Source organism: Scophthalmus maximus, chromosome 9, assembly GCF_022379125.1.
Source record: "Scophthalmus maximus strain ysfricsl-2021 chromosome 9, ASM2237912v1, whole genome shotgun sequence".
NCBI lineage: Eukaryota > Metazoa > Chordata > Actinopteri > Pleuronectiformes > Scophthalmidae > Scophthalmus > Scophthalmus maximus.
In genome coordinates, this window is record NC_061523.1 from 15,162,235 (window position 1) to 15,184,098 (window position 21,864).

The 21,864-nt window shown below is 43.3% G+C and overlaps 3 protein-coding genes across 5 annotated transcripts; 1 reads left to right on the plus strand and 2 right to left on the minus strand.

Moving 5' to 3' along the window:
- Nucleotides 1–479: 479 nt before the first annotated feature.
- ints5 (integrator complex subunit 5) lies at nucleotides 480–5,756 on the minus strand. The gene is made up of 4 exons (XM_035650102.2): nucleotides 5,521–5,756; nucleotides 4,225–4,477; nucleotides 2,089–4,065; nucleotides 480–1,637 (listed from the first exon to the last, which is right to left on the minus strand). The coding sequence occupies exons 1-4, from the start codon at nucleotides 5,613–5,615 to the stop codon at nucleotides 918–920; spliced, it is 3,045 nt and encodes a 1,014-aa protein (XP_035505995.1). The 5' UTR covers nucleotides 5,616–5,756; the 3' UTR covers nucleotides 480–917.
- An 803-nt stretch (nucleotides 5,757–6,559) lies between these two features.
- Nucleotides 6,560–10,047, plus strand: LOC118319602 (phospholipase A and acyltransferase 3). 2 transcript variants are annotated; one of them, XR_004796057.2, is made up of 6 exons: nucleotides 6,560–6,668; nucleotides 7,535–7,599; nucleotides 7,860–7,968; nucleotides 8,139–8,407; nucleotides 8,898–9,081; nucleotides 9,299–9,461. XR_004796057.2 is itself a non-coding variant. In XM_035650111.2 (5 exons), exons 2-5 carry the CDS (start codon nucleotides 7,585–7,587, stop codon nucleotides 9,422–9,424), a joined length of 519 nt encoding a protein of 172 aa, XP_035506004.1. In that variant the 5' UTR covers nucleotides 6,565–6,668; nucleotides 7,535–7,584; the 3' UTR covers nucleotides 9,425–10,047. The 2 variants fall into 2 exon arrangements, 1 of the variants encoding a protein (XP_035506004.1); XM_035650111.2 differs by lacking the exon at nucleotides 8,898–9,081 and having other exon boundaries at nucleotides 6,565–6,668; nucleotides 9,299–10,047.
- A 1,202-nt stretch (nucleotides 10,048–11,249) lies between these two features.
- scyl1 (SCY1-like, kinase-like 1) lies at nucleotides 11,250–20,883 on the minus strand. Of its 2 annotated transcripts, none has more exons than XM_035650104.2 (18): nucleotides 20,611–20,883; nucleotides 19,392–19,532; nucleotides 18,544–18,666; nucleotides 18,170–18,396; nucleotides 17,851–17,941; nucleotides 17,035–17,190; nucleotides 16,703–16,861; nucleotides 16,359–16,466; nucleotides 15,697–15,810; nucleotides 15,443–15,598; nucleotides 15,138–15,326; nucleotides 14,566–14,641; nucleotides 14,252–14,455; nucleotides 14,011–14,159; nucleotides 13,848–13,922; nucleotides 13,356–13,676; nucleotides 12,996–13,074; nucleotides 11,250–12,828 (listed from the first exon to the last, which is right to left on the minus strand). In XM_035650104.2, exons 1-18 carry the CDS (start codon nucleotides 20,866–20,868, stop codon nucleotides 12,704–12,706), a joined length of 2,751 nt encoding a protein of 916 aa, XP_035505997.1. In that variant the 5' UTR covers nucleotides 20,869–20,883; the 3' UTR covers nucleotides 11,250–12,703. The 2 variants fall into 2 exon arrangements, with proteins under 2 accessions (XP_035505997.1, XP_035505996.1); XM_035650103.2 differs by having other exon boundaries at nucleotides 13,833–13,922; nucleotides 20,611–20,871.
- Nucleotides 20,884–21,864: the final 981 nt, after the last annotated feature.

Consider the following 21,864-nt stretch of genomic DNA (forward strand, 5'->3'; position numbering starts at 1 on the left):
TTAGACATGTCCTTCAATAACTATACAGTGACTACCCATCAGATAATCTCAAGGGCTACAAAGCAAAACAAAATGTTTGGTTTTTTTTTAATACTAGTTTGTTGTGTTGAATTGTGGTGAATATTATTCTAAAACATTAGTGTTATTTTGTACCACCCAAGTACAAAGACAGGGCTTCTGGTGATCAGGACCTCAGCAATATGCCTCTCAGGAGCTGGAAGGTGATAAAAAAAAACCACTTCATTCTACTACACAGAATTATGTTTATTTCTGAGAATTTTAAATCAGGCTCTAAGAAGGACGAACCATCTCCCTGTGATATAGTGCTTTCTATTGTATCGTGAATATATTTGGAAACCACTGGCTTGGATGATTTATGGTATATAAAAAATGTGGTAGTTAGACTTTGTGGTGATCACATGAATCCCCATGAATGAATCATTTTAGCATCAACCACGATGCTCAAGGCAAGACGCATCTCAGAAACAAATGAGGGTTTATTTTGTTGAAAAAAACAAGGAAAGATTGCAGCCACAATTTTAGGACATGAAAAATCTGAAAATTTCACAAAATTATAAATGATTTAGCCAAAGCATGTTGTATTTTCAAAACCAAAAATGACTTATTAAGGTTGTTTTTTGTGAGGACATTCTGTATAAACACACTATTGTACATGTGTGCCTGTTTGCATGTCCCTTTCTCACAATAACAACTTGTTAGAAAAGTCGAAAAATGTTACAGAAGACACACACACAAGAATAAAAGTGAAGAACACGGCAGTCCACTCTCTGAGCAATGTAAGTACTACATCTATTTTACTGCATCTATTTATTCCACGTCACACGCTCTTCACAGTTTGCTCCCTACTACCCTTTTGAATTTCCCCTACAGGTAAATCTATAAAGGTTCATCTTATCTTAGAGCTGGAACCGCCAGCACAGGTGTCCCAATCTATCAATGTTTTTATGCAGGACGCTGTGAATCGGTGCCACGTATCTTGCCACATCACCGTCCCGTGAGAAATCCCTGCAGAACAGGCCCTTCTCTGAGCTGAAGACAAACTTCTGGGGCATTGGTCCATTGCCCCTCACATACTCCCACACAGCCAGGAGGAGCAGCCTCACCTCGAAGGGAGTGAGGTGGGGGAAGGCTTCGTGGACGTTGGCCAGAACAGGAGGCAGGAGCTGGCCCTCTCCCATGCAGGACACCAGAAGGCAGGAGGCCTGAAGGTGCCACGGGGAGTCTGTGGATGACATCTCACGGGACGCCTCCCAGTGGGCCAGCAGAGTAGCTAGGAGGCCTCTGAGCACAGCTGAGCAGTAGCAGAGAGCCGGACGTCCAGCTGCCACCACCTGAAGCAGAGGGAAAATCACCGGGTGGGCCTCAAACCAGCGTCGAATGTGGATGTCTCGCTCCACCGTGGTGCGGGCGTGCTCCTCTGGGGGCCAAGACAGCTCCCCATTGGCCACATCCGGACAGACGCTTTCCACCAGTGTGATTGCAACAACCTTGGCTGCCTCGGCGTTGATGGGCAGCGGCTCGTCGGGGTCAGATGCTGGACGTGAGCCGTTCATAGAGCCGTTGAGACCAGAGGAGCTGCAACACTGTACCACGACAGCCAGAATAGTCTGGATGTTCTACAGAGAGAAGGAATGATGGGGACACATTGACATATTTTCAGTCTTTTCTGCTGCAGCACATCAAACCCCAAATACACATAATCACACCCAAACTGTGAATTAAAACAGTATTTGTTTGATGAATTTCAAGAACTGTTGATAATAATCACATGCAGGAATCAATATGAAGCATACAAATCAATACATTTCTGTTAGTTGCAAATATAGTTGCAGTGTTTACAACATACAGAACTTACATCTACCTCCAGTATTTCTGTCCTGTGAAATGTTTGCTAGAAAATGTAGTTTTAAATTTGAAACAAACCGAAGAGAAAATGTTCAATGTGTGAATTCATGACCCACTCGAAAATCAACTCGGCAATTGGCATATTGCTTTGACAGCACTGCTTTTATCCAACCCATATTTTGCAAAAAAAACTGTTCAAGTATAAAAAAATGTCCAACTCACCTGGATGACCCCAGATGGGTCAGGCAGCTGTATGTCAGAGCGTACCTTCAGCCCCTTGCCAATTACCCCAGCATGAAATACAGACCACACGCTGCCAGAAAAGTTGACAGTGGTGCCGAACCGACAGTTGATGTCAAGCAGGGAGGCTCCAACATCAGGGGTCACAGAGGGGGAAGGCACAGGGGCACCAGACATGTCTGCAATCTGCCCTCCAAACAGGTCAGTGTTGCCTTTATGCAGCGCTCCCTCAACCAGCTGCTGAAGCACTGCCTTGAGTGTGAGCGGAGAGTACACCGCTAAACGGGACAGGAGAAGGACTGAACAATTCACCGCCTCGCCCGCCTGTCCCCCATCTTTACCCACCTTCCCCGCTTCTCCTCTTCTACGAAGTGCCTGAAAGAAATGAGTGACAGCGGCACGGGAGAGCAGGAGCAGGTGTGCTGGGCAGAAGGTCCGAGGGAGGGGGCTACAGGACAGGAGGCGCACTGTGGCATGAGATACAGCTGGGTCACCGTGGAGAAGGAGTGGGCCAAAATCATGGAGGTGTACAGAGACCGCTGAACCCAACTGGGTGGCCATGGAGGACTGAGCACTAGCTGATCCTCTTCTCTCCTCATCCTGACTCTGGATGGCTGCAGCCAAGTTGAGCAGCAGCTGCCTCAGCTGCCGAGGCCCCAGGGTGTGTGTGTGGATCTGGGCCACACAGCGAGTTACAGCAGTGGGAATGAGTCCTGCCATGCAAGAGGAGAGGGTGGTGTGAAGCTGCCAGGCCAGAGCCAACTCCTCTGGGTTGCGGGCCTGGGTGAGTAGCTGGCAGAGGGCCTCGGTGGCCACACTGGGACCCCCATAGATGGACAGCAGACACAGAAGCTGGTGCAGCCAGAGGTGACGTTTTCTCTCCAGTCGCAGTGTCTCAGCACAGAGCTCACCCACATGAGACTGCAGCTCCTCCAAGAAGAGGATGACCCTCTGGGGTTGAGACGAAGCAGAGTGATGTGGATTTCCCTCAACTCCATCTGAGCGGTTGAAGACCAGTTTGTGGAGATGCAGAAGCAGCATCTGGAGGAGGCGGTCACAGCCTTCTCTGACTCCTTCATGCGGGGACGGTGTTGGGCCAGAGATGATGACTGAGGCCGGAGTCGCAGTGTCCGCCAGAAAACGGAGCACACGGGCTCCTCCTGACGGACTCTGGCTAATAAGGTGGACAGCAAGACCCAGCATGTTATCCAGCTCCTCTCTGGGGAGGCCCTGCAGCAAGGCCTGCAGCTGGAGCAGGACAGGGGGGCGTAACAGTTCGACCAGCTCTGCAGACACAGCACCAAAGAGGTTAGGGGACATGGCAGCCAGCTGGAGCAGAAATGGCACTGCAGCTCGACGAAGCTGAGGGGAACTCTCCCAGGAAGTGGAGGATGAAGTGGGAGAAAGGGGGCTTGATGGACTCAAGCTCTCCTGAAACATCCTGAGCAGCTCCTTCCTGATGCTGTCTGAGTGATGCGCTGCGAGGTGTCCTAGGATTCCCACAACAGAGCCGATCTTAGGCACTCTGTTACCTTTTTCCAAGCCCATCACCATTAACCCTTGGTCCTTGGCACCATGAGAGCAGAAGTCCTTAAGTCCACATGCCAAGACTCGGCTGATGATAGTACCGGGGAAGGCAGACCCAATGTGAGCCACCACCCAGTCAAAATGCGGGGAGTGCTGAACCGAGGTGTCCAACAGCGCATCAACACAGGCATCAGGGCACCAGGCCAGCATGGCGGCCAAACACTGCGAGTAGGCCTCCATGAGGGAGCGGGTAGCAGCACAAGACATCCAGAGCTGGAGCAACTCGTTGAGGCTGGAGGAGTGGGGGGCCACCCTGCGGCCTGCGTGCTTGCTGCTCAGTTGGCCCAACAAGTCCACCGCCCAGGAAGACACCAGGGGGGCCCAGGCCCGGGGGTTGAGTCGGATGAACTCTGAAAGCACGCCATGGACTTCCTACAGACAAAGAGAAATAATTGTGACCAGGAGTTTCTTGAGTATCAACCTATAATTATGAGAGATTGGCAGTTGATTTGGCATGCAACCTTTAATGTATATCTTCAATCTTTATTAACCTTAATATTTTCATCACTTTATGATTTTGGTGTGTCCCACCTGTATGATGTCCTCCAGATTGGAGCTGACCCCAGAGCCGCCATTCCCCTCTGTCTCCAGGTTGTGCAGGAAGGCCGAGACGTGTTCATCGTACACACCCCTCAGATGCTCCAGCACAGCCCCTCGACAGGCCGGGACTGAGCGCAGCAGCCGGACTGCACAGCGGGCGTGTTCCCGGACACTGAGCTTCCGGCCCTGAACGGTGTCAACGCCACTGATAAAGGACTTGATCTCCTGAGATAGTTCCTGGGCACTAGGGGAAATGCAGAAATGATGAGACAAAGGAATGAAAAAAAACCGAGATGTGTGTCTGTATGTGTGTGAGAGGGGAAGGTTAAATTGAGACTACCCATACAATGTATTCATACAAGAAAACGAAACAGATATTTAAGGGGTATAAGTAACAATTCTTGTCATTCCAGATTTCAATTAATCATTTAGTCGCCAATGGCAACATCTCACAGCCCTGAGTGGCATCTTCAAACTGCTTGGCTTTGACCAAAGACCCAAAACCAAACTATATATATATATATATATATATATATATATATATATATATATATATATATCATAATCTTTTCAGTCATTAAACAATTCAAATGACTATCTAAAGTTGGCTGTGGCTCTAATACAAATATATAAATAAGGTCATTTTGCAATAAATCTATTAGTCCTAGGGCAATTGAATGAGTAATCAATTAGTTGTAATACAAAAAATGAATCCTCAACAGTTTGGCAGCCTATTAATCAATTAAAGAAAGTATCAATCATATGACAAATGCACACAAGCTTTTCAATATCGGATTTTGATGGTTTTTTGTATGCTCTCCTCTGTTTTGTTTCTTTTCAATCTGAATATTTGGGGTTCAGTGATTTGACCTCAGCGGTCTGTAAAGCAGATCTGCTTCACTATTTTCCAAATAATTGAAACAGTACTTACTTAGTTTCACCGCAGCCCGAAATATATCAAATCTAACCCAAAATGTGTTGGACACTGCTTTTCTAATACGTGCTTTGCTCCAGTTCAAAAATATTCTACGTGCTGTTGTGTATTAGTCATTGTGGGCTCTATCATTTTGTTATGCGTGTACATGCATTCATAAAAATATCTGAATAACATTGACGCCTGTTGTCAATCCAGTCACTCTCTCAGTGATTTGGCTCCACAGAACAATGTGGTGACACGTCAAAGTGTCGCCGATCAGTGTCTCTGCAGATAATAATTTAAACAACGCAGAAGCAGACTCGCGTCGAGGTGAGTTGCGGGTCTGAAGGCTCCGGTCCTCCGGCACTCACCTCGGGGCGGTGTGCGGGCTGTGAGTGTGGGAGCTCTGCATCGCTTTCAGCGGACTCCCGTCAAACACCACCGACATCGCTTGGTCTTTTAACATCAGAGCAGTCGCATCAAATCCTCCCTCTTCGGCTCACGGGGCTTCGAGGTGAACACTTCCGACCGTCTTCAGTTGTTTCCTCTGTCTCGCTTCAGGACAGAACCACACAGAAACGGTGCTACAAAGCCGGAAGAAGGAACTTCTTCGTCGCTCAGGAAAGGACACCAGACACGGACACGTGGTGCCACTGGCGACACCTAGTGGCCATGACTCAGTTATTGTCAGAGATCTGCTTTGATCTTGTATTTATGTGTCTACCTTTATTGTTCCGTCAAAAAAACCTTGTATCTATCTTTTTTTTTTTTTGAGATATCATCACTTGTGTTATTAATGTTGTCACTTAAATATGAAAAGTTTGAGGCCAGGCTCCATATACAATACAATACAGCATAATAACATAACATAGATGGCAATTTGGTTAAGGGCAAGTCAAAAACAAAAACAGTATATAAATATAACAAAATAGTTGTCCACTTGCGTTGAGGTAGTACGTGCAATTGGTTTTACAAAGCCCGTAATCAATATAAAAAAGGAATGACTAATTAATGAAATATTCAATATGGCACATATGACATTTAGGTTGTTAAAAAATCTATAATTTGTGATATTCCCGTTGGATCCAATTCATTTAAATAATAATAATAATAATAATAATAATAATAATAATAATAATAATAATAATAATACAAAACTATTATTAAAGCTACATCAATAAAACAGCACAAATCTCCTATAGCCCGGGACGGACGGAAGAAATAACATTTATAATAATAATAATAATAATAATAATAATAATAATAATAATAATAATATAGTTATTGAATATATAGTGTATTTATCTATTTATTTCGCATACATGTTATTGATGCCTCCTGCATCAATAATAACGGGGCGGGAGCTGCTTTTATTGTGAAGGTCTGAGCCCTGGCTGCAGAGAGCAACGATCAGCTGATCGCTCTCAGTGCTCCGCCCAGAGTCTGAGCAGCGAACAGCGGACAGAGGACAGTGGACAGAGGACAGTGGACAGAGGACAGTGGACACCGTCGTCCCGAGGTAAGAGGGCCGGCGCCGGGCTGTCAGGTCAGGCCGGGACGGTTTTCGTGATGCCGCGTGGTTTTTACATGAAGTAACGTCTACGCTGTTTTTTTTGTATTTTTTTGTTCTTTTAACCCCAAGGTATTGGAGACCGATGACACAGATCCGCTTATAACTAATATACTTCGACCTCTTTGTCGCCTGTATTGGTTCATCGTATTCTTTGCTAAAACTGTAAATTTATCTCAAATTGAAACAAATACATTTTGGTTATCTCCCACTAAAAACAGCCTCTTATCCGATCGAAAAGACCAAGTAACATCCCAAGTCTTTCTTTATTCTTCAGGGACATTTTGTTAATAGACAATCTGTATAATCCATGTGAACTCTATCTCTATTGTCTATCATTAGCCGTACTCAGCCAAAAACGAATGTAATCAAAAGCAAAATTCCTGCTGTAAATCCTACAGCCATGGAGACCAATGCTCAGTATTTGTTCAAACTGTTAGAGGCTGTACTTAGTTTCTATTGTTGGTTAAAAAACAGAAAATCACTGTAAAATTAAAGTGATATTCACTCTTTTTTGTGTGGAAAGTTTGGGAAATATAAAATGCCACGGGTTTTTTTCTGCGCCAAACCCGATTTTTTAAAATCCTTTTACTGTCACCTCCTCTCTTGCCTATCAGATTTAGGTTTCGTTTTCGTGTTACTTTCCCTGCCAAAATCTGAAGTCACTTTCCTGGCACCTTTTTATAAGTGCATGAACAGACGAGAAGACAAATTAAATATATAAAATGCTGTGCTGTGTACATAGACTCATTTAATATCATTGTAACTCATGTTGTTTGTTAATATTTTGCCTGTAAAATGATTTGTCCCTGCAGGTGCTGAAAGTAAAACCTGTCCAAGGTTCCAAGACTAAAGAGAACCTGAAATGGCCCCAACTCTGGTCAGGAAATGCTTATTACTTAATCAGAACATAGAGGATTAGACCCGATTATACGTTTTTGTGTTTGTTAAAGCAATTATGGGTCATGTGTACGTGCTCAATACATTATTATTGATTTAATTTAATATGATTTGAAAGTATTATTATACTTTTGTTTAACCCTGATTATGTCAGAGTGCAGTCAGGTCAAATGTGTTGCTGTTGTTGCTAAGAACAGTCTATTGCAATGTCAAACCCCTTTCTCTGTCTCCTCATCCAAGTTTGATCAGAAACCAGAGCCTGGCGACTTGATCGAAATCTTCCGTGGCAACTACCAGCACTGGGCCTTGTACATTGGCGATGGCTTCGTTGTTCACTTGGCCCCACCCTGTGAGTCCTGCCACACGACTACGTGGGCTGTGACTCAAAACCTAAGCAGTCCCAGCACCTTGACCTGATAATAATTCATTAATCCAAACAAAAAAGATGCTGCAACATTTGGTGAACTCACGCGATTATGTCTGTGTGTCTCTCATCCTGCGTTTCCTTTTTACCTATAGCCGAGGTCCCGGGTGCAGGCGCCAGCAGCATGATGTCTGTCCTATGTGAAAACGCCTATGTGAAGAGAGAGGAGCTGTGGGATGTGGTGGGAACAGACCGGTGGGAGATAAACAACAGCCTGGACAATGAGTACGAGCCCCGTCCGGTTCCTGAAATTGTGAGGGAGGCCCGTCAATGGGTGGGCAAGAAGCTGCCGTACTGCGTCTTCAAAAGGAACTGCGAGCACTTTGTCACCGAGCTGCGCTACGGCAAGCCCCAGTCCCGTCAGGTGGGTCGAGACGTGTTGGGTCTTTTACATGCGAGACATTTTTTGGACCAGAGGACAGAGTGATGCCAGAGTGGTCCGACATCAGAGGAGTGATAAAGACACTTAAGATCGAGTCTGTAGAGCTGATTTGGGATCGTTATCATAAAAACATGGAATGAGAAATGAATCTAGGATCTTCCACATATTGTGGCTCTTCAGCTCTCTCCAAGAGAGAAATGAAGCAAATGCAGCTAATCAGAGGCAAAACTCTAAATGTCAACAGAGTCTGAACAGTGCAGTGGTACGGACTGGATTACGAAACGAAAAGTGGAATTATCCCATAAAGCAGTGTAGAAACTTCTAAAGGCCAAAACTTCACACTGTTTTATCTTTTAAAGAAAGCTGCCTGTAAAAAAGGTTTCTAGTGTGATCTGTTACGAAGCCGTGGGGGCTTGATAGCTTCATTTTCATTTATTGTGGTGAAGTTTGATTTGGTACTTTTTGTTTGTAGATGCTACACTTCGGTGTGGAAGAGGAAAAGTGGACATGTTCAACGAGCCGCCTGAAGAATGATTTACAAACTCCACACAGAGAGGCCGTCAGGCTCAAACACAGAACCTTCTTTCTGTGAAGTGACAATCAGAAAAAAGACAACTAAACTTGAATCACATGAACTAGCAATTGATTTTTTCAAGGCAAGTTGAAAAGTTTTGTCAGTTAACAACAGATTCCAACCAGTTTTTATGGTGAGAAAAAAATCATTAGTAATAAAAAAGTTAATTTTTGTTGAATAAACTTATCACCAAAACCAAAGAGATTTTACCCCAAGCTGTGGTTAATTTTGAGTTTTGCGTGTCAAGAAAACTCTGCTCCTCACTGCTCCCATACTAAAACGTGTCTCTGTGTCTGCAGGTGCGTCAGGCAGTCCAAACCGCAGGCATGGTGGTAGGGGTGGGTCTGGGCTTCATGGCTCTGGCGGGAGTTGTGTCTGCTTTCCTGGGAGGCGACAACAAAAAGGAAAGGAAGAACACGCAGTGATCGAAGTCCTGACTCGTCCGTTCGCCGGCTTGATTTACAAATTACCAGCAACAACTAACTCGTACTAATCACTATCAAACTAAATCAAGTATTACAACTTTTAACAAGCATTTATGAGTAAGCAACAAATGATGTCTGTTTCTTTGATCGATGCACTACATTCTTCAGACTTTTTAGCCTTTTTTAACATTTCTACAGATAGCACACTAAGTACATTAAGTCCTGGGATTACCACAAATCAATGCGCCAAGATGAAATACGATTCAATTCTTAATGAGACAACTTGAAAATGACTCAAGATAGTTTTTCTCTTGTGAACTTTGAGTCTTTTCTACTGATTATAGGGTTTTTGTTTTGTTTTGTTTATCATTTTGAAAAGTTTTGAACAAAAATGTTTACTGAAAGTTGCTCATGAAGAAACAGCATTGGGTATTTAGGTCAAATCTAAATGGTGACAGATGTTTGCTATTGAAGAATAAATAATCAAAATAAGCTAAGGTTATGAAATGGTGTATACCTCAAAGAAAAGCCAAGTAATGTCACACTTCACTATATTCATCCTCTGATTTTTAATTGTTTCTAAATGAAGGGAATAAAGATATTTGTCTGATTTGTGATGATAACCTGTCTGATGAATTTATATCACGACTACGCGAGTCATCGACGTTCTGTATTCTCCTGTGGTTTGTGCTTTTCCTCTGTCCTTCTGCAGGGAACTGACTCCACATACTGGACACTGCTACTCATTTATTATTATCATTTTTAGCCAATTAAGTAAGTATTATTTTAATAATTATTACTATATTATTAGGTGCTCCCATAATTGCTGCTCTTATTATTTATAGCATTATGCTCTGCTACACAAATGTTTGTGGTTTTTACAAAATGGAAAATAACGGGAAATAATGGAAAATGTTTGCTCTTTGGGCTTCATACAACTATTTAAATGAATTCATGCCAAAAAGTTTTTTTAAGTTTGCATGTGCAAAGTTAAATAGTAGCTACAGTTGTTAGATTAAAAAAGACCATAAAAATAAATGTACTTTGTTACATTCCATCAATGATTGAGGTCTGTTTCAGTATTTCATTTATTTGGTTTTGGTTATGTGGTCACACATCCAGCATGAGAAGTAGAAGGTCCCTGAAACGGAAGCAACTAAAGGGAATTTAGCCATTATTGTTTTTTATTACGATGTGGAAAAGTGACAGTAGTGAGATAAAAGCAATGCTGTGTGTGTGTGTGTCTGTGACAAAGTAAGAACCAGCCCTGGCCCTGTATACTACAGATAAGGAACATGAACTCTGAGTGAGTCTGGATATGAAAGTGTTTGACTTTCTATTTCCTTTCTTACTTTGGAACAAATTTACTGTAAGTCATCTTCTTGTTTACTTACGGAACGTGTGTTGGCATTCTGCCTCACGAGTTACATGGTTCATATGCAGAATACAATCACACGAAGCCTTATTCATGAGGTGTCTGTATTCAAAATATTTAATCCTCACAAATGTATATGCAATGCACTATTTACATGTATGAGTCAATCCTCAGCATCTCGGCTGAGCAACAAACTGTTAGCCAACTTTCAGACATTTGGAAAACTATTTGGAGTAATCCTGTTGCCGGTTTGTGGTGTGGACAAAGCGCAGATCACAGACGCCGTTGTGACATGACTACAGCACCTGAAAAAAAACATTTCAGTATTAAATGTCTCTGTACATTTGACAGGCTCAGGTTGTCCTCGTCAAATCAGCATGACCTTAAAATGTGGAGGAGGAGCCACAGTTAACATGTGACAGCCCTTTTGACGTACACAAGAAGCATGAGTTCATGTTATGTATTTTTATTTAACAACAGCTCACATGCTACATGATTTAGACTTTCTGTAAACCAATGTCTGCAGTCAGAATAATCGTTCCTGACCTGACCACCCCATACCAGGACATTAGCTCCAATGATGGCCATTGATTGTGTCAGCTGGCTTTCCTACACAGCGTGTAGTATTATAACAGAACAACACCGGACCTAACAACACCATATCCATCACAGACAGCAGGTATGGGGTCACACTGAAAAGTTTGATGGAAACACAGAATCTGCTGGTTGGACAAGTTTCAGGTACACTTCTGTAATTGCCTGATGAAATGTGGGGTTTTCTAGGAAGTGATCCTACAAAACAGATCTGCGATTTACAAAAAAAAGGCACAAATAAAAGAGTAAAAGAAGATTCTCCTTTACCCAGACCCCACCCCTAAAGTTACTTCTCCTCAGATACTCATGAAGGATTTAAGTGAAATCTGTGGGATTCTACAGGTAAAAAACCCTTCAAAGGACTTGAAAATAAAACTCATTTGATTTCATAAACCCCCTCCACCACTGCACTAAACCTCGAGGGAGAAATAGGAAATGGCATGTAAACACAAAGGATAAAATCAGGTTTCCAGCTTCTATTGAACAATGTACTCCCATGGCCCAGCTGCTCCATTTCGTGTCTGCAGTGCATGTTTCTTATGTACAGATCTGAAACCAGTCAAATGACCCGAATGTCAGTTCAGTAAAACACAGTGTTGAATGTGCAAAATAAAACCAGCAGATTTGTATCATCTTGTCATGGAGCCTTTTGATAGGCATCAAAAATGAACAAGTGCATGCATGGATTGATTTTAAGTCTAAAAATCTGTAATTAAGTGAAAGCTGAACTAAAACATTCATATCCACTCTGTGCGTGTGTGTGTGTGTGTGTGTGTGTGTTTGTGTGAGTGCGCGCACACTGAAAAAAACTTTTTCAGTACCATAATATGTTTGATACTGAAATGTTGTTATATATACTATATATTTCTCAATTGTCTTCTTAAAAAGTGTTCTTTCTTTTTTTCATTTTAAGACGAGATTCATCATTTATATACATTTACTTTACAACTGCAGGAGTGATGACTTAAAAAAAAAAAAAGAACAGAGGGACATTTTGTTAAATCACGTCTGCTGTCAGGAATGCTGCTCGGTGCCGTTTCACATCTCTCTGGGTTTTGTTTTCCGTTGTTTTAACTCCTCCATCACCAACACTGCTTTCACAAAGCAATGGATTGTTGCCATTTCGCTCATCTATCATTTTCCTTCAACGTTGAGAGTAATTTACTCGGCAGAATTTACATTTTCACCTCATGCTCAAACCAACAAACCTCCATTATAGCAGCTTTTATAACACCTCTTTCTGGTCCTTTACTTATGGAATGTCTGGCCTCTGTCCACAGCTCTGGGATCATCGTCTTCTCCCCTCCTCTTTAATCCAGCTTGCGTGCGCCCAGTTTGAGAGGACCTTTGGCAGCCTTGCGCTCAGCCCGTTTTGCCTCCAGCTCCTTCCTCCTCTCCTCCCGTTTCTTCTTGGACAGCTCGGCCTTGCTGAGACCTGGTCATCAAACAAGAACACTTGAGCATTGGTGTGAATACAGAAGAAGTTTAGATAAAGTCCATTAATGACAAATGACAGTGAGGTTACTTAAATCACATTAGTATGAATGTGACATCTGTCTGCAGCTCATTTTGAGAATTTCTGACGAGGGAGGCCAGCCTTACCCTGGCTTCCATCCACTGACTCCCAACTCTCCTCAGCTCCCCAGTCTCCTGTTGCCTCTGCACTCCAGCCATCTCCAGCCTAAAGAGGGGAGAACACTGAACTTAAATCCTCGTGCCCTCAAGAAATCCCGGGCTCTATTCACCTTTCTAATATCGTCTTGTTTTATTATCTTAAAACTTTTTCTATATTATCTACTCGCCTTCACTAGAACACTTTAAACTGTAAAATAGATCCACCATGAATGCAGCATTTCCTCTCAATTTGATTCTTTTCATCACTTTCAGAATTCACAATTTCTGACACACTACTTATGTCAAATCTAATCAGCACTTATTCAATCTGCCTGCCTCTATCCTCACCGTGGTGTCAGCAGTGCTGGCTGCGTTTCTCTGGGACACGCTGGCGAACAGGTCGTTCTGACTGGCTCCCTTTGATGCAATGCTTTTGTCCCAGTTGTATTCGCTGGCTAACCGTACCCCTTCCGGCAGAGAGAGCGTCTTATTGGCCAGAGTTGTGTCCGTCTCCTCCTCCCCCCAGTCGTTGCCCCAGCCCTCCTCGCCTGCAGAGCTCTGTCCCTGGCCTTCCTTCTCGTTGGACCAGCTGTCGTCAGCGTCCCAGCCTGAGCTGCTCCAGTCAGAGCTCTGCTTTTTCACCGTCACCGAGGATGACGACCGGCCCACCTACACATTGGGGAGAGGATAAAAGATCGAAATGAAGAAATACTATTAAAAGCAAAAACATTTGGAGAATACCAGCAGCAAAATTCCTTTACTCCTACAGACAGATGGGTTTATTGTGTTTTGATATAATTATTATCATATTTAAAGGGCTCATACTCCTCTGTCGCCGACCTTCTTTTTGGAAGATGCCATTCCTGACCAGTCGGTGTTCCAGTCTTCGGGTTCTGTGTGAGATTTCTGTGGCTCCTTTGAGGCAAAGAATCAACGATTTATAAGATTTAAATTACAATTATGTAACAGGATTCTATTTCAGTGAAAAGTGGTGAAATCCAACCTCCAAACTTCCCCAGTCCTCCTCCTCATCCCACCGGTCTCCTATTGGCTCTTGATCTTTGTCTGTTACCTCGAGAGTCTGTGATTGGTTGGCAAGACTAGAGGCAGCAGGGTGACTCAGAGAGAGTTGTGGAGTTTTATCATCAGAACCTGTGAAAAGAAAGAAAAACAAGAGCTTAGGTTTCAGATAGCATGTCTTAAGACTTTGTCTGTACTGGTTCAATAATATTTGCTAACTTTACCAGATGCAGGGGCAGGTTCTGTGTCGGTGGCACTAGTAGGGCCGGTGGTGCTGGTGGACCCACTTCCCTCAGCTGCTGCACTTCCTTCGGTCCCTGGAGCATTGCGGATCAGCTTAGAAGTCAGCGAGGACATGCCAGTCACGGCCCAGCCGGCCCAGCCGGAAGAAGCACCGGCAGGCTGAGCACATGACGCTACATCCTTTTCTGGAGGACAAACACCAGAGAGAATTATTAAAAAACGTATTAGATTTCCTTGCCAAATTTAGACATGAAAATGAGAGCAGACTTTGCAACTCAGTAAATATGTTACATACCTATATCAGCCAGCTTGGTGGGGTCTTCTGACACAGTCTCCAGCTTGGAAAGGAAACTCTTGATAGCTTTGAATGCCTAACAGAGAGAAAGACAATAGAGCTCATACATTAGTGTAATCGAGAAACAACAAAAAGGATCTACAACGGTTAAACATCAGAATGCAAAGTTGAATAAATAAGCCAGAGAGATGCTTAGCCTTAGTAAAAACAACTGGTATAACAAAGTCAGATAAACACTAAAGCTTATAACTAATGTCCTTGTCTCATACAAGAATTTGAAGAATTGCTGTGTTTTCAGATAAACAGTCAAAGTGTAGACAGAGGAGAGAGTGTGTATAAGCTCACCACACCGCTGGTCACAAGTACAAAGAATCTACCATTATTTTGTTCTTAAATAACCTTAAATACATTTTCTCTTCTACGTTTTATGTAACAACAATAAACATCTGCCACAAGAATTAACTATTAGCTTCAATCCAGGTCTTTCTTCACCATCAAATAGGAGTTATAACAACTAAAAATAACAATCCAAGTACTCTTTTAATATGTTATGAAAGTAATGTCATGTTTACCTGGTCCCTGACGCTCTTATCAGGGTCGACAGTAATGGCACAGAGGGTGGGGAGGATGCGGGCAGCAATCTCCGTTACACTGTAGTAGTTGTGTGTAGCGGCGAAGCCCAGCACACCAGCGGAGCGGGAAGCTGGGAAGGGATCTTTAGTGCCTCGCGAGAAGGCAGAAATCAGAACACGCTGTCGAGTCTGTGAAGGGAGGATTTACCACATTCCCCCGTTTGAACAGATTCTTGCTGAACTTTGGTTTAAGTTGTTTTTTTGCATAAAATGAAGCGTTGCATGACGGTGTGGGTGTGCTTTACCCCGGCATTGAGGTAGGAAGCGATCTTGCCCAGGCATACAGTGGTGTTGCACCGGATCGGGCCTTGTTCGTCTCGGGCCTGCAGCCGGGCAAAGTGGCGCATGAGCTCCTGGTTCAGGTTGGCCTCGTTCAGTTTGGGAGCCAGCAACAACATCGACTGGAGAGGAAGGAAAAAAAGACAGCAGTGGCTGCAACAAAAACAACCAGCACAGAGGTATAACTCCTCCTGGGTTGAGGTTGTGTTGTGCAAACTACCTTGACAGTCTGTTCTCTTATGGCAGGGTTGGTGTCCGTGAAGCCGTGAACTACGTGAGGAAAAATCTGGGAGTTGACTGCTGCTTCATTCAGGTACTGAATGAACTGCTCCATCTGAGATGCAGAGAGACGGACAGAAGCAAAGAAGGAAGAATGATAGAGCGAATAAACGTTTGTCCTTAAACAAAGACTAAAACTTCCAGGCTTAATAATTTTATTTTATTCTATTTTACCTTTTACCTCCGGAGGTTACGTTCTTGCCCCCCTGGATTACACAAAAACTATTGAACGGATTTTGAAACTTTGCAAGAGAGAGTGTTAAAAAAAACAAAAACATTTTTCCAATTATCCAGGGAATAATTCATGGATCTCAATGAAAGGCCATGTCTGGTATGTTGAGGGGAGTGAAATCTGTGAATATGTGCAATTTGGTGCTTCTTGATTGAATTCAAGGGGACTGTTGGGACTGTTTGGGACATTCTCGTTAATGGTGTTATTCTTTCCTGGCTATAAAATAGGTGAGTAGCAGATTTTAATGGGAGACCTGAGGGAAATGAAATAACATACAGTACAGGCCTGCACTTATTCCATGTATAACATTCAAAGCAAAAAAAGACATAACATTTTCACTTGCATGTGTATAGTATATAATAAATACACACCTGCTGCAGCAGTCGTATCCTCATGGCTCGGTCTGTGGAGGAAAACATCTTCACAATGACGGGGATAATTTTCTGTTGGTATTCTTCTGCCGAAAGGAACTTTCCAACCTAGCACACGGACAGACGGGGATGAGATCAGAGAGAGATTTGAAAGTGGTTAGAGGTGTAACTTTGCTGAGCCTGAAATGAAGTGTACATTGGGATATTAATACAAATAAAAACCATGTCTTACTTTGACTTAGTTTAGACAATGGTTTGTTAATCCTTTATTTGGAATGCTCATACTGGCGGGGTTCTCTGGTAATCCATTTGATTTCTAATAGGGCGTCAACGTTTAGATTTACCTTGAAGAGTGGTGTGAGGACAACGGCGCCCGCACTGCCAAACTCGAAGGCGGTGAGCAGCTGAGGCAGGACCTTGTGTTTACAGAAGTCTTCGGGGAAGGAGTCAAGATTGTCGCTAAGGTCCTGGAAGAACTGCTGCTTCTCGGCTGGCTCCTTGATCTAGACAGGGCCATTTTATACTGTGAGCTATCATATCATCTATTGTATACAGTTAATAACTATATATTTTTATTATGCTGTCACATTAAAACTTTTTTTCCCCAATTTAAAAATGTCACTATTCAAGTAGGGTGTGACTGTAGCTCTAAGGCATTGTGTTCAAGTCTGCAGACCTGTATCTCCTCCAGGAAAAGGTTGCTTTCCACAAAGCTGTTACTGAGGAATCCCCCGGCGGCTCTACAGTTCTGGAGAAAGCGGGCTGGGTTGGGCCGAGCCCGGGCATTGGCCCCCACCAGCTCACAGTAATGAGGGACCAAGGCCTTCGGGATCTGTGGGCACAAAGAGGACAAGACAGAGAACACAAGCCTGTGAACGACACTTCTATGTGTCACAAACAAAGATTCCCTTTAGTTGTCACCAAACCCACGAAGCAAATGTAGGTCGAATTGCTCTAAAGGCAACTTAGCAAGAACAAACTGGTCTCATTCATGGTCTCTGCCGAGTCTTCTAAGTTCAATTTGACAATGTGTAATCTTTACATGTGCAAAATGGCTGTCTTTTGATGCAAAATAAATAATAGATTAATATACATTTCAAACATGTTGAATATTAGCTATTCATTTGACATCACCATAAGAAGAGTTTCCAACTACCAATTTTTATACACTTTTTCAATTTGGGCATAAAGATCTGTTTTATGCTTTGTTGGGGTGAGAAAGTGTATATATAAATATGTTTAAATGAATAGAAACCAAAACAAAATATAATGGACACAGGCTTAGCAAATAAATCATGATATACAGTACATGAAGCATGTGACTATAAGTGGACAGATTATTCTCCTCGGGTTTTCCCCTTCCTGCAGAGAGTCAATAAGCTTTTTTGTGCATGAAAAAGTCCACAGCAAAGGGAACATACTGCTCCCAGAAGAGCCTATTCCATGGTATCAATGGCAGATGTTACACAAAGAAACTGTCGAGGTGATGTACCTTTCCCAGTGAACGGAGTGAGGAAGCGCGAGGTAGTGGCCCATTGAACACTTCCCAGATCAGGCAGCCAAGCCGCCACACTTCCCCTGCCCTGCAACAGACATGCATATAGTTCAATACAAAAGTTTCCACAGAACGGTAGGCAGTGACCAGGGCCGGGTTTAACCATCTCATCAACACTTTACTCAGTTATCTTTACATAGTCCTATCATGAACCATGTTGTCGTATTTATACTTCCTTCAACTATTCTTATTGCTTCTCCTGTTTCATTATGATCTCTCAATTTTAGAGGATTCAGGATTGAGATCGCTCCTTTACCATTTCTCTCCATTGCCGTTGGACATCTCTGGTGGGTCGTATTTCTCCATGTCTGGGTAAACGGCCTTTGGGGCAGGAAGCGAGAACCCGCTTGGGTCGCCCTGCTCAGGGGCCACATGGTCGAGGGCCCCTAGTTTCCACTCTCCGGCTCGATCCACAAAAACAGACCACACACCCAAGTTGTTATGGAGCAGGTGGCAGTCATTGACCAGAAAACTCAGAGCTTTCTGTGTGTGTGTGGGGGGGGGGGGGGGGGGGGGGGGGGGGGGGGTGGCAAATGGCAGAGGTAGAGTAAAGGATTAAATAGCAGGAAGAGGACGGTGAAAGAAATGACTCACCTAAAAGTATCAACTGGCAAAAAGTCCTGTCCTTACCACTATCTGGTGCAGTCCCCAGGAGATCTCCAGTTCCCCAGCACCGCCTTTCTCTGCCTGGGCTTTCAGGTGGACTGCCAGGGGTGTCACCTGCTCAGTAACCAGGTAAAGGCTCTTCTCTGTCTGTAGCACCAACAAGAAAATTCAACTGTTAAAAATGGCCAATTTAATTGCACCAGACTCACTCTGAAAAAACTCACAACTCACCTCACAATGGCAAAAAAATATTCTACCAATACACAAAGAAACAATAGATGAACTATACAAAAGAGCAATGTTTCATAAAACAATAAACTATACTGATTCAGCAGAACAGGTTTGTATAAAAGGCAATAAAAGTAGGACCATAATCATTCCCCATTCTCTAAGTGAGAGACAACACAGTCATGTACAAACAATAACATTTTAAACGGCTCTATGTCTGGAATCATACTACATTAAGGCAGTGTGTTCAGTGGTAAACGTCTTCAGAATTACAAATATGTACAATCACAGACAACGCCGAAGACAATTGTACTTTAATTCACAAACAAACTGAGGAAACAGTGTAAGAATCCATGTACATTATGTAGTACACTATTCACTAAAACTATTGGACAAATATTCACGGCCTGCAGTGGCATATTCACACTCACCTCTACCTGAGCGTAAACATGCAGAGAAGAGCAGATAGTTGAGATGAGATTTAACTAATCATACTATGGAATAGTTACAAGACAAAACAAATCTGAACACTAAAGCTGTCACTTAGCATGCTACGACATTTCCCGCAAAACATCATAAACAGCGGCAGCGTGGGAAGAAGAAGATGAGAGTAGGTGCCAATAAACTGACAAAACCACACATACCTCTAATCCATCCACATAGGCCAGGATGTTGGGGTGACGCAGGGTCTTCATACGCTTGACGGCAGCCTTGGCCAGCTGTGTCTGCGGATCTGTTCCCTGTGATACCTCGTACACAAACACAGACACTGGCTCTCCATTGGTCTGTGGAGACAGGTTTGGGTGAAATGAATCACTTGTTGACGTCAAGTCGAGTAAATTTATTTGCGAAGCGCGTTTGAAAACAACAGACGTCGGTGACCAAAGTGCTGTACAGCTAAAATAGGGGAGATTAGAGAAGATGAAACAAGAAGCCAAGAAACCAAATTAGAATAAAACCACACAATAAATCTCAACTTGTTTCAAAAGTCAGAGTAAAAAATGTTTATTTTCAGGCAAGTTTTTAATGTGTGGAGAGTTGGACTGGTCCTGATGTGGAGGGGCAGAGACCATTCCACAGTTTAGTAGCAACTACTGCAAAGGCCAGATGTGCTTCATGCTTCAGTCTGGACCTCGGGACATCCAGAAGGATCTGATTGGTAGAACTCAGTGATCGTATGGGTGAGTGTAACGTTGTGGGTTTCTTTTTAATCAGGGAGGTAACGAGGCTCTAAAGCGTTCAGTGATACAAAAACAAACAACATTTTAAAATCAGTGCTGGTGAAAATGCCAGATTTATAACATTCACGCTTAACAATCAAATCAGACAACGACCAGTCAGGTCTTCTCATGCCACCACATCATGGACTAAAGGAGTCGGTTCAGGACGATGGAAACAGGAAGTTGCTGCAGCGTAGCTGTCACCGTGTAGCCCTGCACAGTCGAGGACGACTGTCTAGATTCAGCTTCCCGGCGATAATAACCTGGACTGTGGTGATGCGAGGTGTTGCCGGCGATGAGAGACGACACCTGTATTCGTGTGCCGACGCTTCAGCCTGAACACGACGGAAATGAAGGTCGTTAATTCGGCTGAAGGCGGGTGACGTGGCGAGAAAGACGTGTCTGTGCGTGCGAATAAACAAAGCACGGGTTCACTTCGTTGGCGAGAAAATGAGCCCAAGTCGGACGTCTCACAGGGAATGAGCCACACAGACGAGACGGACCCCGACACATTTGTCTTATAGCCGCGCCGGTGCGACACCGGACCACGTCTCTACATGCTAACTGACGGACGGGCCTCCGCGGCGAAGCGGCCGGACGCTAGTCGCCAAGCGACGGCTCGCCAGCGGGCTGCGTCTCTCACCTTCCGCTTCCCGCGATGTAGAGTCCATATTCCAGACTTTTCTTGGGTGTCCGGGAGAATTTCATAAGCGAAGTCTTTGACAGGATCCCTGGCGAAAAAGGACCACATCTCCTCTTTCCTCCACACCGCATCAAACACACACAACGCACTCACGAAGAACCAAACAGACCGCTGGAGGAAGAGGCTAGCTCGCATATGGGCCGGACGTGAAATGGCTCCGTGGAAACCTTGCTTCTGCCCATTAGTTCCACAGTACATTGGTGTCAGTCATAAGTGTCAGTAAACATTTTATTTGTAATTTAACTTCATATCAATTACATTCTAATTAAGATCAACTTTTAAATTACATTTAAAATCCCCAATCCGTTGCCTTTTTTGTCAGTGAAACCTCGTGTTGTCCTTTTCAGTCATTGGTTAGAATTAGGAATACAGCACAATTTCTCATCACAGTAAAATGTCCACCACATGGCAGTTAAAGGTAAATCAGAAAATAAAATTTAGAAAACAGGGATTATGAGAGATGAAGATTATGGCCTCCCATGCACCACATGGATTAACAACATGGCTATGGAGCCAACAGGCCCCAAAGATCGTTAAATGATTTGGTGTCATTTGAATTATCAAAACATTTCCTTCTGCACCAGTAAGTCAGAATATGAACTCAAATATTTTTGGTCTTTAAGGTACAACATTTTTCATCTAAAGCTAAATTTGTGTTAACCCAATAAACCACCAACAGGGGTCAATAAGACCCCAAAGATATTCGTTTTTTTTGTTCCATGTGCCTTTGTCGTGGATCAATCCAAACGCAAAAAAGGTCCCTCACCCAAACCTAACGCTAAAAATTTACCTGAATCATTAGTATCATTATGATGGCCTCTATTTATCACCTTAACATTCAATGTTATTGCTATGACACACCTAGATGTCAGACCTCCAATCTGTGAGTATAAGCTATTGTCACATCAAGACTCTGCTTAGGTCACTTTAACCTTCAGGGTGTTATGTTTCAATTTTTCTCAACTATTTGATTGCATCTCATGCTATTTATTTATTTTTACAAATATACAGTACTATAACAATACTGTAACATGGGATAGTGTGACATGCAGGTGTATTGAAGCTGTTCTGGTGACTTGTTTTATTCCTTTGTCACTCATTTGTGTATTATTACCTTCTGCTCAATTTACGCGTTTCCAAGTATGTCGTGGAAAATACAAATGCACTGGACATTAAAGGTTCCTGACCTCTGAG